This window comes from Podarcis raffonei, chromosome 12, assembly GCF_027172205.1.
Source record: "Podarcis raffonei isolate rPodRaf1 chromosome 12, rPodRaf1.pri, whole genome shotgun sequence".
Classification (NCBI taxonomy): Eukaryota; Metazoa; Chordata; class Lepidosauria; order Squamata; family Lacertidae; genus Podarcis; species Podarcis raffonei.
In genome coordinates this window covers 3,660,208-3,677,240 of record NC_070613.1, presented here as the reverse complement: position 1 = coordinate 3,677,240, position 17,033 = coordinate 3,660,208, and the positions used below count along the sequence as shown (strand labels likewise).

The window sequence follows — 17,033 nt, the reverse complement described above, 5'->3', positions numbered from 1 at the left end:
TGCTTTTGCTTGGTGGGTGCAATTTAATATGTTTGCAAACCTTGATTAATCACACCAGTTAATCATTTGCAAATTACAGGCTTAAAATCTTGTTTTTCACAGTCACAGATATTCATCACACTGATACAGGGGTTTATTTTATTTTATTTAACATAAAGGGGCAAAAAGAGGTGGGCAGGTCTGAAGGGAGGAAAACAAGTTGTCAAATACATGTTCCTCTGAATCCGTGGCAAATTCCTACAACTCTCCTGCGAAGACTGAATGCCAAGCATCACAACAGGGTGAGAGTTTTGAACTGACAAATCAAAAACTGCGGCCAGCCTTTCAAAGGAAATGTCCACACAGTGTAACAGTTATGGCAGCCAGGAAGACACTTTTAGATTCCCTGTAAAGACAGCTGCACATAATTCATAATCATAATTCATAATATCACTCGCTCTCTTATCAAGTAGCTTATTAAATGATCATCAAAGATAAATGACTTCTTTATCAGCTCGAACACGGGATGTTAAAGAGTTTTAAGAAATTCAACAGCTTAGAATGGCAATATTCAATAGCTGAAACTGTACAAGGGGAAATCTTTTCTTTTAACATGACACACAGAAAATGTTATAATTAAAGATTATAATAAAACCACACAAATATTAACACTCTCATCCACATTAAGCTGGTTTGAATTTTCAGGTAGGCATTAAAAATAGACCCAAACATTGCCTTTTCCATTTCAAATTGCACCCAAGATTAGACAATTGTCCGAGGAAGATGATCTGGCCTTCTTGGACCTTTGTATCCCAAAGGGATGAAGAATACCTATCCACTGATTTCAGGTGAGCCACAGCCAATCTTTTCTTTTGTCACACAATACAAAGAATACTATAACAGAATGTGAGTGTTTTCCAGACCCAGATCTGTAACATGCTTGTGTTCTTCCAAGCATTATCTGGCCTTGTGTTATGGTCACGAAACAGTCTCAGAAATTAAAAGGTTGATGTGGAGGCGTAAGGACACCGAGTCCCAGTAACCTTGCTTCTGAACGCTGCCAGGGTCTAGGAGGAGGCCAGGGTCTGTGCAGTTTTCCAAAAGAATATTCCTCTGCCATCTTCCAAAGGCCAGACGCACGTTTTCCCCACCTCTAAAGGACCATTTGCAGGCTCCAGAAGCACGACTTGACTTGGTCACTCTTCAGAATTTAATTCTGAGACGCCTTGTCTAAAACAGGGAGTTTTTCAACCAGTGCTCTGTGGTCTATATTGATACTAGCTATGAGCCCGCCTTCGTTGCCATCTGAACCCGTGTAACTGATTTCCTCCCCGGCCAGTGTAGTCATTTGACCTCCTAATGCCTTCAGCACTGCATTGCCAGCGCAGATGTCCCACTTTTTGATGTACGTCACATGAATGTACACATCGGCTTTTTCCTGATCCTTCTCAGGCACATCCAGGAGCGAGAGAACTTTGTATCCTGGGTAGGAAATAATTGAGAGCTCATTACGTATATTTTACAAGCAGGTGTGGGTGTGTTTGAGCTACTCCCTGTAGGCAGTCCATGCAAAACTCTGCTTCTTTACACAAAGAAAATTCTTAAAACTTTGGGTTTAGCTAAACAGTTCGAAAACTCGATCAAAACTTGAACAAACTACAGCCTCTCTCATGGGTTATGTAATGGCATACATACACCCATGGTCACCATCACCAGTGTGGAGATTTGGGCAGAGAACACTGTTCACTGCAAGTGTGTGACTAAGTAGGTGGTTTACTCTTACCCAGGACTCCCTGTCTGCAAAAGAAAGCACAAGAGACACCTGTTGATTCAGGGTAAACAGAAGTATTTGCTTCTGCAGGACACACCCTTTGTCCTGGCAGGTACAGTGCATCCTGGAGGACTCCAGGAACTGATATGGAGACTGAGGAATTGTGTATGCTAGACCCACCAACAGTGTTTTGGACTCTCCCAACTCTATGATCATATTTATGACTCATATTTATCAAACTCCAAAAGCTGCTGGTATTCTTAGTCTGAGAAAATATTATACAATGACAGTTTTTTAAAAAAAAGTATGTATTTTACTACTTATTGATTTTTATATTTTTATTTGTAGTATTTTTGATAGTTCTTTTTTACTGCTTTTATTTTGTTGCGCGTGAACTTTGGCAATAGTACAGCTGAACAGCAGCATGTGAAGAGAAATAAATCGGCAGCCTTGCAAGGCAAATCTGACACAGGACCATTTTGCAACCTACTTTCATTTGGTAGCTACAGAGTAATCTCAGAACCAAGGAAAAAACCTAGAGTTCAACTCCCACCAGATACGGCAATGTTTTTACTGTTCGCCAACCATAAACAGTGTCCTGAGAGAGATTATATATTTCTAAATTAACTATTTGATCACTCTGTTGCCCGGAGAACCGTAATCATTTCACACCTTTAAACTGGCAACCACTCCTGAACTAATTTGCCAGGTGATACAGCTTCCAAAACTCTTAATCTTTCAAAGATCCACTACCTAGTGAAAATCTAGCACCTCTCCTCATCAATTAAGTACCTTCAGGCTCGAAAGATTCCAACAATGGTGTCTCCGGAAAATTTTACATATCACTTGGAAAGACAGGCAAACTAATGTCAGTGTACTGGAAGAAGCAAAGATCACCAGTGTCGAAGCAATGATTCTTCAACATCTACTTCGTTGGGCTGGTCATGTTGTGCGGATGTCTGATTATCATCTTCCAAAGCAACTACAGTCGTACCTTGGAAGTCGAACAGATTCCGTTCCGGAAGTCCGTTCAACTTCCAAAACGTTCAGCGGCTTCTGATTGGCTTCAGTAAGCTCCTGCAGCCAATCGGAAGCCCAGTCGGATGTTTGGGTTCCAAAGAACGTTCGCAAACTGGAATACTCACTTCTGGGTTTGGAGCATTCGGGAGCAAAAACGTCCAAGGTGTTCAGGATCCAAGGTACGACTGTACTCTATTCCCAACTTAAGAATGGAAAGCAAAATGCCAATGGACAACAAAAGAGGTTTAAAGGTGTTCTCAAGGCAAATCTTTAAAAATCCAGTATAAGCATGGGTAATTGGGAAACACTGGCCTGTGAGCATTCCAGTTGGGGAGTAGTCTCTACCAAAGGTGTCATGGACTTTGAAGAAGCACAAACGCAAGGAGAAATGAGCTAAGAGGAAGGCATGTTTTAGAAACCCTCATTGTGATCAACTCCCAGCCAGAAACCTATGTTCCCACGGGGCAAGGATGTTTGGATCCAGAATTGGCCTCCACAGTCACTTACAGACACACCGTTAAGACTGTGTTCATGGAAGACAATCTTACTCGTCTATGAGAGATTACCAAAGACAATGGCAGCAACCCTATATACACTTACTTAGGAGTACGTCTCACCAAACTCCCAAGGAGGCGTCTTACTTCTGAACAGGCAATGGACAGGACTGCACTGCTGGCTACGCCTGCATCTCTACTCCTTACACCTATAAACACCATGTCCTCTGCTCTCATAAATTAGGGAACTTAAGAACTTTGACCACATCTCACACTGCAACTATGTCCATTTCCAGTGAACTATTTCTGCATAAATAAAATGAGGGACAATAGATTCAAGAGAACAAACCTGCTCCTCCAGCTTTAATGATGGCAGTTTTATTTCCAAAGGTCTGCCAAGCAAGCTGCCTGACTTTCCCTTCATGGGAACGGGAGACAATGATCGTTGGTGTCTGCTCATTGTAGGAAGAACGAGGCTTAATATTTGATCCTCCGCCAACCATCGCCCAGGCTGCAAAACAGGCATGTCATCAGTGGCCAGTGGGTAAGTAGCTGGGCCTTCCAATTGCTTGGCAGAAGCTTAAGGGTTTTCAGGGCTACCCAGCTGTATTTGGCAAAAAAAACCCTTATGCTTCTATATTCCTATTTCTTCCTGACGTTCAGGAAGAGCCACCAAGCCCAGTTCCAGGTTTCAGCATTGCAGGGATTCAACTTGATGATCCCTTTCCAATTCTACAGTTCTATGATTCTATATCTTTTGGTATCTAGTATGCATACATGCCATTCCTTTGGCCAGCACATCTCACATGGAATCACAGAATGGTAGAGTTGGAAGAGACCCCAAGGATTATCTAGTCCAACTGGAATGTAGGAATATGCAGCTGTCACATAAAGGAATCGAACCTGCAACCTTGGCGTTATCAGCACCACACTAGGCCTGGGCGATGTATCAATATATCGCCCAGGACCGGTATGAGGAGCAGTCCGCGATGTTGGTTTCACTCAGTGGTATATCGCTCATGAAACCGCTGCGCTCCTGAGTCCCTTTGCTAGCAGCACAACTTCATCCAGAGGGTGCTGCTAGCAGAGGGACTCAGAAGCACAGCAGCATAGCTGTCAACCTTCCCTTTTTTTGCAGGAAATTCCCTTATTCCAGTGCTGCTTCCCGCTGCTATCCCGGAATGTTAGATATCCCGTAGACTGTCCCCGGGACAGGTGAGGCTGCTGATCCCTTATTTTTGAGGCTGCTGATCCCTTATTTTCAAATCTGAAAGTTGACAGCTATGCACAGCAGCTTCACCAGCGATATACCGCTGAGTGAAACCGACATCACGGTCTGCCCTCATACGGAGCAGAGGGAGAAACAAGCACATCGGCAGGGCGCCAATACAGCTTGTTTCTCCCTCTGCATCTTTAAACTGCTTGGCTGAGGGGTGCCCGGTTGCTACTTCCCTTCAGCCAAGCATTTAACAGAGCCCCCAGGTCGGCACTGGCTTGCCCCAGCCAGCAGTGGAGTGGGGCCTCCATGAAACTGCCCTTTCCCATCTGAGCAACCTCGAAACCTCAGATGCATTGGATAGCTCAGCTGGATCTCTCAGATGGGGGACAGGGGGTGGAAGAAGCCTCCCTCCACCCCAGTTGAGCGATCCAATACTGCAGATGGGGTGGGGGATGAGGAGTCGTCTTCTACGCCACAGCTGAGCGAAGCCCGATGCTGCTGAGGCGTCAGGGGTCACTCAGCTGGGGTGTGGGAAGCCCTCCTGCCCCCCCCCCAGCTGAGCAGTGGCCTGGACCAGCTGCATTGACCCTAGCCTGCAAGGCGCTGGGGTGAAAGGGCCCCAGCTCCGGCGGTGAGAGCTGTGGCAGTTTCACCCAAAGTCTAGCCGGCTGGGGCCAATGCAGCTTGTTTCAACATCATGGTATATCGCCAAACCACAATGTCTGGCTGGTGATACATCGCAATGTTGGAAATCTAACATCGCCCAGCCCTGCACCTATAAGGTGCCACAGCATCAACCATAATAATAATAATAATAATAATAATAATAATAATAATAATAATAATTTATTTATATCCAGCTCTCCCCAGCCAAAGCCGGGCTCAGAGTGGCTAACAACAGTACAATAATAAAGGTAAAGGTACCCCTCCCCGTACGGGCCAGTCGTGTCCGACTCTAGGGTTGTGCGCCCATCTCACTTAAAAGGCCGGGGGCCAGCGCTGTCCGGAGACACTTCCGGGTCACGTGGCCAGCGTGACGAAGCTGCTCTGGCGAGCCAGCACAGCACACGGAAACGCCGTTTACCTTCCGGCTATAAAGTGGTACCTATTTATCTACTTGCACTTTAGGGGTGCTTTCGAACTGCTAGGTGGGCAGGAGCTGGGACCGCAGACGGGAGCTCACCCCGCCGCGGGGATTCGAACCGCCGACCATGCGATCGGCAAGCCCTAGGCGCTGAGGATTTACCCACAGCGCCACCCGCGTCAGTACAATAATACAGCATTCTAAAATCAATTCATTTTACCCTGCTGAGGGCGAGGAATCATACATCACTATTCACACCATTGTGAATGGAAATAAAACTATGTCACATACCTGTGTATCCAGAAAATGGCTTGTGTATTACTCCTATTACTGGCTTGCCATTTACAGCTGCACAGACCATAGTAGTAACATACTGTCGAAGATTCTCTGAAAGGAGGATAGGAAGAATGTCAACACTTCTCATTTGTACAGCGTAAAGCACAACACTAAACTAACTTTTAAACCAGATATGACAAGGCAAGACACCAACCCGAAAGGTGTAAAATTAGAAAGTAAATCCAACTTTGGGTATTTGTGTATTATATCATTTTGATTGAATAGTATTTCTGTACGTACACAGCCCTACTCTGCTCTTCCCCCTTTCAATCCTAGGCTTCAGATATTGTATTTACTTAACCTATGCACAAGAGCTAACACAAAACACAGTCTGGATTTAATATCCAGCAGAAATTTCGACATAAATCAGAATGCACTTAAGACGGCAGTAATTGAACACCAATTATTCTTTCGTGTTCAACAGCTTAACTCTCTTTGCATATTTGAATTCTTAAACTGTTTCCCCTTTACTCCAAATCCCTGAAGAAATTATGCTAATAAAATATTTAAAATATTGCTTTGTTTCATCACTCAAAGAGCTGGTTCAGTGTAATAATTTGGTGTTAAAGGAAAAAGCCTTCTGCCTTCTGTTAAAGGAAAAAGGACCCCCTCCTCTGCTCACATTCATTCCTTCAACTTAATTACTGCCTCTTTTGCAGAAACCATTGTGCTTTGGAGGTAATGGCAAACTATGGTTCGTGACTGACGTGAACCCGAAGTGAACAGAAGGAGAAACAGGGAGCATGCGAGCACAAGGCTTGCTCCAACAGGGCCAGATCGAAACAATAGCTTGGAGTTAACATCTTTTTTAAAAAAATATTTTTTATTAAGGATTTTCTTGTTTTACAGAAGTGTAGTGCCTCGTATTTTTTCTTCTTCTTCCATGTAACATTTTTACAAATCTGTTTCATTTGTTGAGGCATTCGGGGGAGAAGAAAAAAGAAAGAAAAAAGAAAGGGGGGGGTGGAAAGAGGGAAGATGGATGGGGGTGGGGTCGGGTGGCGGTGTTTCTATTATGTTTAATGTATGTAGAGTTTGGTGTCAGCGTTGCTTGTGTTGTTCACTTGTGTTCCTTTGGTGGTGAGAGAGGTTGGGGTTGGCCTAGGGTGTGATTGTTTGCTTGTGATTGGCTGTGGTGATCTTTATTTTCGTGTGTGCGTGGGGTGTGTGTGTGTTTTGGATCAGGTTAGCCATATTGATTTGTATGCTGTTGGTGGATTATTGTCATTGTCTTGTTGGGCTGTGTATGTGATAAAGGGGAGCCATACCGGGGTGAAGGCGTCTTCTTCTGTTTGTCCCCGTGTCAGTTTCAGTTTATTAGTTAATTTTTCTAGTAGGGCTGTTTCCCATACTATTTGGTACCATTGGTCCATGCTTACTCCTGACAGGTCTCTCCAGTGTCTGGTTATGGTGTTTCTGGCTGCTGAGAGCAGGTGGGTTATGAGTTCTTTGTGGTGTAGCTTGGAGTTAACATCTGAACCTTGCCGTAATGACAACAGAACCCAACATGGCCAATGGTCAGGAATGCTGGGAGTTGTAGTCCAGCAATGTCTGGAAGCCACCATGTAGGCTGCTATTGTTCAGTTGCCGTGTTAAGTTGCTTGGACAGCATCCTGCAACTTCTGGCAGTTTATGGAGCTATCCAAAAATATGTCACGTCACACACAAGCAATCCCCATTTCAAGCAGAAGCCTGCAAGATTTTTGTTCAAGCGTGACATAGATCTATAAATAAGTCCACACATTAAGTAAAGAAAGAAAAGAAGCCACACCCAGGATCACTACAAAAAAACCACAACCTACTGTCTTCTAATTCCAACCTGATTTATGCTGCAAACCACAAAGGTCTCCCTCCAGAAGCCCATGGGACGATTAAAAGGTGCAAAGTAGTTTCCCACAGGCAGCATTATCCCATGATCATACAAATTCCTTTCATTTTTATATAAGAGAAAGGCAAAAGGGAAAGGGACCCCTGACCATTAGGTCCAGTTGTGACCAACTCTGGGGTCGCGGTGCTCATCTCGCTTTACTGGCCGAGGGAGCCGGCATACAGTTTCCGAGTCATGTGGCCAGCAGGACTAAGCCGCTTCCGGTGAACCAGAGCAGCCACAGAAACGCTGTTTACTTTCCCGTCGGAGCAGTACCTATTTATCTACTTGCAGTTTGACGTGCTTTCGAACTGCTAGGTTGGCAGGAGCAGGGACCAAGCAATGGGAGCAGCTCACCCCGTCGCAGGGATTTTAACCGCCGACCTTCTGATCGGCAAGTCCTAGGCTCTGTGGTTTAACCCACAGCACCACCCGCGTCCCCCAGAGAAAGGCTAGGCTTTGTAAAATTGAAGTGTATGAGCCATAGCATACAAGCACAATGTTAAAGTTAATTCCCCCCAGTCATGTGAGATGCCATTGTAAGGGGTGGGGTGCTACACAGAGTAGCAGTAAGCCAAAAATAGCTCAGTGCTGGTTACCTGTATATTCCTGAGTTGCATCCAACGGATCAATCCACACAGTAACACTGTCTGCTTGGACCAATTTGGGCTGAATTTGGTTCTTTATAGCTTCAGGAATAGTTCGGTCCCAAGAAATTATCTCCTGGTCATCTGCATCTACATGTTCCTCTGTGTTTATCTAATGACAAAGAGAGAGTATGTAATTAAATAAGCGTGTAACTGTTGCAATACTTCCATTCTTTCCCTGGAACTTTCACCTCCAAAAGAGCATGCATACAATATTTTAATGATTACAGGTGACTGCTCAAAAACTCCACTAAATTTCAGTATGCCAATTCAATTCTTCTCCCAAACAGTTTTGTTTCACAGCGTGCCATTTGTTTTTCACACAGTATGTATCCAGAAACTTAACCCGTTAAAAATTAGAACACCTATGAAATGCAGTAAAAGCGTGTACACCTACTCTTACAAGTTTTGTGAAATGCAAATTGTAATACAATAAAATACCATTTAAAAAATAAAAGAACCAATTAAAATCATCCTGCATCAAGCACAGCGCACTACGGTTGCTACAACAGGCAAAACAATCATTAAGCCAAGACTATCAGCAAGTTTCAAGTGGCCTGTGGGGGAAAACAGTTTGGGATCTATTAATCCCCAAAACACCTTATTTTTTATTTTGCTTTGAACAAATATGCCAAAGCAAGTTCAGATCAATTCAGATTAGGTAATCCAGTGAAAGGAAATTTCTCTACAGTGCAACAATGTCTTACACACACTTATATATATATCTGCTTCATCTGTTACGCAGTCAGGATATATTTACCAACTTCACAGAAGTTCCACAACTGCCAAACTGCCATGCTTAAGATTCCCAGAGATGGAGATTGCGTTCACTTGAGATAGTTGAGAATGTGAAACTCCCATGGAGCAATAAGAAAGAAAACCCAGCTGCAACATTATTTACCAAATGGTTTAGACCCAAATCCAATGAAATAATGACCGGATTTGACCATGCTTAGCAAAATGCAAGAGTCAATCCTTTAATGTTTATGGTATTTGTTCATAATAATTCAAGAATTACAGAAAATTTTCTTTCCCCCAATTCATACATGTGTGTGTGTGTGTGTGTGTGTGTGTGTGTGTACACACACACACACACACACACACACATATACAGTGGATGCTCAGGTTGCAAACGTGATCCATGTGGGATGCACGTTTGCAACCCGCAGCAGCGCATCTGCGCATGCGCGGGTTGCGATTTGGCGCTTCTGTGCAAAGCATGATTTAGCGCTTCTGTGCATGCGCGACCCCCGAAACTCAGAAGTAACCCATTCCAGTACTTTCAGGTTTTGGTGGGTCCGTAACCTGAGAAAATGCAACCTGAAGCGTCTGTAACCCAAGGTATGACTGTATGTGTGCACACACACACACACGACTGCTGTAACTGTTAGCTTTCTTCTTGCCCCTGTTAAATGAGCATCTTAATGGATTCTTCCATGTTCACACATGAGGAGCAACAGTGGGAATGAAGGACTCCATGTCCCACTCTTTGATCACTACGAGTTGAAGAGAGAAGCATCCAGTCTTTGTGGATTTTAAGGGTTCTAAACAGGCAGGGAGTCCAGGAGGCTCAATGTTTCAGAGGTTTGCCCTCCAACGCATGGAGAGCAATGCAGGGGCACAGCTAGTCCATTCATCCCCACCCATGCGTTCTTCAGTGCTAACAATGCCTGAAGAGGATTAATACAATTTCCCAACGTGGGACTTAAAGCAGCAAGACAGTGCTAAAGTCAAAACTGAAATGAAACTGAGTGTGGGTGTCACATCACATGTACAGTGGTGCCTCGCAAGACGAAAATAATCCATTCCGCAAGTCTCTTCGTCTAGCGGTTTTTTCGTCTTGCGAAGCAACCCTATTAGTGGCTTAGCGGATTAGCGCTATTAGCGGTTTAGCGGCTATTAAAGGCTTAGCGGCTTAGCGGCTAAAAGGCTATTAGCGGCTTAGAAAAAGGGGGGGAAGCGGGAAAAAATTGCAAGACTCGCAAGACGTTTTCGTCTTGCGAAGCAAGCCCATAGGGAAAATCGTCTTGTGAAGCAACTCAAAAACGGAAAACCCTTTCGTCTAGCGGGTTTTTCGTCTTGCGAGGCATTCGTCTTGCGGGGCACCACTGTAATACGCAGATGTTTTGATAACTGGATTCTTTCACAATTCAGACCCTAGTGTGCATTTCACAATCCGGACCCCTGAGCAGTCCCTATTGTATAACTAAGCTCTTTTCTACCTGTCATACTCAACACTGAAATGGAAGGAGAGAGATGGGGAATGGGGAGCAGTAGCTGTGGAGGTTGAAAGTATGAGACTAGGACATTCACAGATGAAGAGCCATAGCTCTTTGCAGGCAAAAGGTCCAAGGTCCAACCCAACAACTTCAGTTAAGACACGGTTTCAAATCCTAGAGACCTGCCACCAGTGAGTATAGACCAGGTATCCCCAAACTCAGCCCTCCTGATGTTTTGGGACTACAATTCCCATCATCCCTGACCACTGGTCCTGTTAGCTAGGGATGATGGGAGCTGTAGTCCCAAAACATCTGGAGGGCCAAGTTTGGGGGTGCCTGGTATAGACTGTATTGGGCAGAAACACAGCAGAAACAGGGTGCAACTAACCAGTGTCAACGTGGCAGAAACTGTTAAGTAATACACAAAACAAGAAGACTCTTGTGCACCACTGTAGCATGCAAGCCTGGTCTCTTCAAGAGAAGGAGACAGTGTAAATAGAATCCTTTGCTGCAGAGCTACCACTGGTCACAGCACAAAAGCAGTGTCTGTAGAAAAGCAAAACTCTCCAGTTATTGATGTTGCAGCTGTTACATGTGTAGATAGAGGAAAGCTGAATTTATCTATCAGGTCATCACAGAGTATAGTCAGGAACCTTACTAGAGAAAACCTGTTCTGCAGCTTTATGTCCACAACATCTCTCGTTACAGCCTGCCAACAAGTAGAATCAGCTAGCTATAAAATGTAAGAAGCACATACAGTACTCAAAAGAACTCATGGATTATACAGTGGTACCTCGGGTTAAGTAGTTAATTTGTTCCAGAGGTCCGTTCTTAACCTGAAACTGTTCTGAAGCACCACTTTAGCTAATGGGACCTCCTGCTGCCGCTGCGCCGCTGGAGCACGATTTCTGTTCTCATCCTGAAGCAAAGTTCTTAACCCGAGGTACTATTTCAGGGTTAGCGGAGTCTGTAACCTGAAGCGTACGTAACCCGAGGTACCACTGTACTCAAATGGCCAGAGAAATACATCCGTTCAGAAGCCTGCAAATCAGGAGGCTCTTACATGAGCATAATGCCCCATTATCAAAAAGAGAAACACCTTGATATTGACTCTTGACTCCTCCCTGCTTCTAGAAGTGCTCTGCTTATCAGAATATCAGAGAAATGCACTGGAAAAACATGGGGATCTTATAAAGTGTTCTAAAGACAGCTCAATAAAGTCTTAATGTGAGATCATAGAATTGAGAGGGACCACTAGGGTCATCTAGTCCAAGCCCCTGCAATGCAGGAATCCTTTGCCCAAGGTGGGGCTTGGATCCATGAGCCTGAAATTAAGAGTCTCATGTTCTACTAACAGCTATCCCAGTTGTCTATGGGCATTCCAAAAACAAGGACATAGCAACTGCTAAGGCATTTGGCAGAGGGGTGACCCAAGGAACCTCCCTCTAGTAATTCAGACAAGTTAGCCACATGTTTTTTGAGATGGACAGAAGTATCAGCTTTCAGAAATACAAATAAAATTCGGAGGATTAATCCATATGGGGACAGGAGACTTGCCAAAACACCACTTTAGGTAAGTCCTTCTTTTACTCTGTAATACTGGTCTACCCCCAAGAGCTATCCCAAAGATTTTGTATGTTAAATACTTTAAATGAAAAGGCTCTCAAAAAATGCTATCACTATTACAGTGGTACCTCAGGTTACATACGCTTCAGGTTACAGACTCCGCTAACCCAGAAATAGTACCTTGGGTTAAGAACTTTGCTTCAGGATGAGAACAGAAATCGTGCGGTGGTGGCAGCGCAGCAGCAGCGGGAGGCCCCATTAACTAAAGTGGTGTCTCAGGTTAAGAACAGTTTCAGGTTAAGAACGGACCTCCGGAACGAATTAAGTTCTTAACCAGAGGTACCACTGTACTAACACTGTTTAGTCACCACCTTTCTCGCAAAGCTAAATGTACACTTGTAAAGCTAAACTGTACACTTCTTTTGACTATTCAGGGCCACCCCCACCCCCAATGTATACAGTCCCTGCTGAAGCACACAATTTATTTTAGATAAGCAAACAGAAAATGGAAAGCAAGGGAAGCAAGTGAATTCTATGCCAGGGGTCAGCAGGAAGGTAGATTGGAGATCTACTGGCAGGTCTCGGGGCTGTTAGATTGGCAAGGGTTTCTGGTTCTAAGTTAACAACAACGAAAATGCCTTCCCTGCCGAAACTAGGTTGGTGAAATGGGGAGCAGGGAAAACAGATTTTTGAGCACAAGGACTTTGAGCTCAGTGCAGTTCCGGTTCTGAAAACAAATTTCCTTGGCTCAGAAGCAACACCACACTCTTTCATTCTAATTACCATTTTTGTGTGTGTATAAGATGTTTTTTGCACACACAGAAAAAAAGTAAAAAATTGGGGTCGCCTTATACAGGGATGGTGAATGCACAAGACTTAACTTGCTGCAGCTGCCATGAAGAAGCTGCTGGAAGAACCTGCCGGAACCATTGCAGGCTGACCGCCCTAGTGATTTTTTCATTTTTTAGCAAATGTCTGTGTTGGAGCGCATGTTTGCCCCAGAAAAGCTAAATAGCTTTGTGGTTGTTCACCCAAAAATAAAAGCTCAGTGACTTTCCATTGCCGCTGAACATCTGGATTCTCACTTCTAAGGATATGGCAACCCTAAGTTACAGATGTACCTTGGTTCTCAAACGTAATCTATTCCAGAAGTCTGCTTGACTTCTGAAATGTTTGAAAACCAAGGCGCAGCTTCCGATTGGCTGCAGGAGTTTCCTGCACTCAAGCGGAAGCCGCGTCAGATGTTCAGCTTCCGAAAACTGGAATTTTCAGGGTTTTGGGAGCCAAAATGTACGAGTACCAAGGCACTCAAGAACCAAGGTACAACTACTGGTTTCTTAATTTTGGGTTCAATAAAATAGGGGTCGTCTTATACATGGCGGCGTCTCACACATGGAAAAATGCGGTACCTCTTTTGCACCCGACTCTGGCTGATAGACCTTGCGATTCTAGGGATGAGGGGAGCTGTATTCCCACAACGGCCGGGGACCCAAGCTTGAGAAACACTGGGCTTGAGCAGGGCCACATTTAGGTTTGATGAGGCCCTAAGCTACTGAAGGCAATGGGGCCCTTTATATGTCCAGCTGTCCTTTGTTAACAACAAATTGTCACTGTTTTTTTTGTGTTGAGTATATGCTATATGGTAATCTATGGACCTCATAGGTATCAAAGCTATTTCCACATGCAGAATGTAGGAACCCTATATATAGAAATGAGCAAACCAGTGATATTTTAGGGAGCAGGTTAGCAGGCGGGGCCCATGACTTACATCATAGGAGCCTACACAACACAAAACACTGTTGCTGTATGTAGATTCTATTTTATTTGTTTTTTAACTTATATTTTGGAAATGTACATCCAGGTTTTTTCCTTTCAATTTTTTTGGGGGCCCCCCAAGAGCAGGGGTCAGCAAACTTTTCCAGCAGGGGGCCAGGCCACTGTCCCTCAGACCTTGTAGGGGGCCGGACTATATGTTTTGGGGGGAAATGAATGAATGAAATGAATTAATTCCTATGCCCCACAGATAACCCAGAGATGCATTTTCAATAAAAGGACACATTCTACTCATGTAAAACATGCTGATTCCTGGACCGTCCGTGGGCCGGATTTAGAAGGCAATTGGGCCGGATCCGGCCCCCGGGCCTTAGTTTGCTTACCCACGCCCAAGAGAGTGGGGCCCTAAGCTATAGCTTGTTTAGCTTATATGTAAATGTGCTTGAGTGTCAGACTGGGATGTGGGAGTACAGTGGTACCTCGGGTTACAGACTCCGCTAACCCAGAAATAGTACCTCGGGTTAAGTACCTTCAGGATGAGAACATAAATCGTGCTCTGGCGGCGCGGCAGCAGAGGGAGGCCCCATTAGCTAAAGAGGTGCTTCAGGTTAAGAACAGTTTCAGGTTAAGAACGGACCTCCGGAACGAATTAAGTACTTAACCCAAGGTAATAATAATATAATAATAATTTATGATTTATACCCCGCCCATCTGGTTGGGTTTCCCCAGCCACTCTGAGCGGCTTCCAAAAGAACACTAAAATACAATACAGTGGCACCTCGGGTTAAGTACTTAATTCGTTCCGAAGGTCCGTTCTTAACCTGAAACTGTTCTTAACCTGAAGCACCACTTTAGCTAATGGGGCCTCCTGCTGCCGCCGCAGCACGATTTCTGTTCTCATCCTGAAGCAAAGTTCTTAACCCGAGGTGCTATTTCTGGGTTAGCGGAGTCTGTAACCTGAAGCGTCTGTAACCCGAGGTACCACTGTAACATTAAAAGCTTCCCTAAACAGGGCTCTGCCTTCAGGGAGAGCCGAGTTCGAATCCCGGCTGGGCCATGAAGGGCAGCCGCCATCTCTTAGCCTCACCTACCTCGCAGGGCGGTTGTGGTGGGGATTAAAAGAGGGAGGAGACTTTTGTGCGCCGCCTCGAGCCCCTTGGGAAGGAAAGGCGGCCTACACCCTCACCTGCACCCCGGGGAAGGCGGCCTTGAGCAGGTAGTACATCTTCCTGTTGGAGAGGACGTCCCCGCTGGTCATCTTCTCGTCGGCCCCTTCGCGGGTCTTGCCCTTGGCCTTCTCGTTGAGGACGTTGCTGTCGCGGACCCGCCTCACCTCGGCGCCGCCTCGGGCCGCCGCCGCCACCGAGGCCGCCAGCAGCTCCCGCAGGTCCACGGTGCCCGAGGCCGGAGGCCCGCCCGCCGCCTCGGAGCCCCCCGCCGCCGCCGCCGACTCCCCTTCTCCCCCTCCGCCGCCCAGCATGAAGAAGGCGAAGCGGCCGGCCAGGATCCCCGAGTAGAGGTGGTAGAGGACGCCCAGGCCCAGCAGGCCCACGACGGCCATCCCCAGAGGGGACAGCCGGATGCCCATGGGCGCCATGGCCGGAGAAGGAGGCGGAGAGGCCCGTCACCGGCAGCCCATGGCGGCCTCCTCACGTCGCCTCAGGCGGACGGACGTGGCCTGCACATCCGCGCCGGCCTGCTGCCGTTGCTAGGCGCCGCTCCGCTGCCGACGGAGCCGCTTCTGAGGGGAGAACTACAACTCCCGTCGTCCTCCGCCGTTGGGCCGGCCGGGAGGGGCTGATGGGAGCAGTCCTCTGTAGCATCCGGGTTACTCCCGGGGCGGGCACTCAGGGAGTGCGTGGCTGTTATTACGGACCACAACTCCCGTCGTCCCCGGCCGTCGGCCACGCTGGCTCGGGGTTGATGGGAGTTGGAGTCCCGTCAGCTGGGCTAAGTGAGAGGCGGGGCTGTCTTAGTGGCTCCCTAGCAGAGACTCCCTCCGCGCCTGCGTGTGAGCGTGTATGTCAGAGGTGGGGACATTGCGCCCCCTAGCGGCGGGGTTTGGGAGGACTACAGCTCCCGGCAACCTTTGCCGTCGCTCACGGTGGCTGGGGTTGATGGGAGTTGGAGTCCAGCGGCTTTACGGTGTGCGGAAAGCGATCCTCGGGAACTCAGTGAGGCGTAGAGATAAGAAAAGTGAAGAGTTGCCCTCACCATGGAGATTGCAAGTCTGCGCAGCAGCATGGGATGTGCTCTCAAGCAGACATGCCCAGTGGAAGCAAATGAAGCCACGCAACCTGTTATGTACTGAAGTTCTCACCCTGGGCCAGCAGGGGGATACTGTAGATAGTTCAGGTCCACATATGCAAATAAGGGATCGAAAGTGACGTTCAGTGATTGGATAGTTACAGAAAATGGTTACTGTTGCGTTGTAATGTTAAAGGTAAAGGGACCCCTGACCATTAGGCCCAGTTGTGACCGACTCTGGAGTTGGAGCGCTCATCTCGCTTTACTGGCCGAGGGAGCCGGCGTACAGCTTCCAGGTCATGTGGCCAGCATGACTAAGCCGCTTCTGGAGAACCAGAACAGCGCACGGAAACGCCGTTTACCTTCCCGCCGGAGCGGTACCTATTTATCTACTTGCACTTTTGTGCTTCCGAACAGCTAGGTGGGCAGGAGCAGGGACTGAGCAACGGGAGCTCACCCCGTCGTGGGGATTCGAACCGCCAACCTTCTGATCGGCAAGACCTAGGCTCTGTGGTTTAACCCACAGCACCACGGAGCTCTATATAAGCAGGCTGGCTGAACCCTTCAGTTCAGTTCTGTTCTGGCCTGTGAATAAACAAGAGCTGTTTGAAGAATTGCTGTGTCGTCTGATATGTTCACCCACAACTTAACACGCCCTTTCCTCCTAACCCCTCCACCTGCGATTCAGAAGGGGAGGAAAGTTTTTTGCCTTCGCATCCATGGGAGCAAAACAAAAACAAAAAACAATTCACACCCATGTTATCATCTCTCTGCCTCCTAAACTGTGAACACCGAATGCTGTGAACCGTCC

The 17,033-nt window shown here is 46.5% G+C and overlaps 1 protein-coding gene across 2 annotated transcripts; it reads right to left on the bottom strand.

Annotated features, from left to right (window-relative positions):
- Positions 1 to 165: 165 nt before the first annotated feature.
- Positions 166 to 15,725, bottom strand: BPNT2 (3'(2'), 5'-bisphosphate nucleotidase 2). 2 transcript variants are annotated; one of them, XM_053409429.1, is made up of 5 exons: positions 15,162 to 15,721; positions 8,370 to 8,529; positions 5,859 to 5,954; positions 3,614 to 3,775; positions 166 to 1,461 (listed from the first exon to the last, which is right to left on the bottom strand). In XM_053409429.1, exons 1-5 carry the CDS (start codon positions 15,570 to 15,572, stop codon positions 1,190 to 1,192), a joined length of 1,101 nt encoding a protein of 366 aa, XP_053265404.1. In that variant the 5' UTR covers positions 15,573 to 15,721; the 3' UTR covers positions 166 to 1,189. The 2 variants fall into 2 exon arrangements, with proteins under 2 accessions (XP_053265404.1, XP_053265405.1); XM_053409430.1 differs by lacking the exon at positions 3,614 to 3,775 and having other exon boundaries at positions 15,162 to 15,725.
- Between the last annotated feature and the right edge of the window lie 1,308 nt (positions 15,726 to 17,033).

Excerpts from the sequence above, each read along its gene's own strand:
- BPNT2 (XM_053409429.1), bottom strand. The coding sequence starts at position 15,572 with ATGGCGCCCATGGGCATCCGGCTGTCCCCTCTGGGGATGGCCGTCGTG. Across the intron at positions 8,530-15,161 it reads CCGCCTTCCCCGGGGTGCAG|ATAAACACAGAGGAACATGT; the intron begins GTGAGGGTGTAG and ends CTTTGTCATTAG. Across the intron at positions 1,462-3,613 it reads CATTAAAGCTGGAGGAGCAG|GATACAAAGTTCTCTCGCTC; the intron begins GTTTGTTCTCTT and ends TTTCCTACCCAG.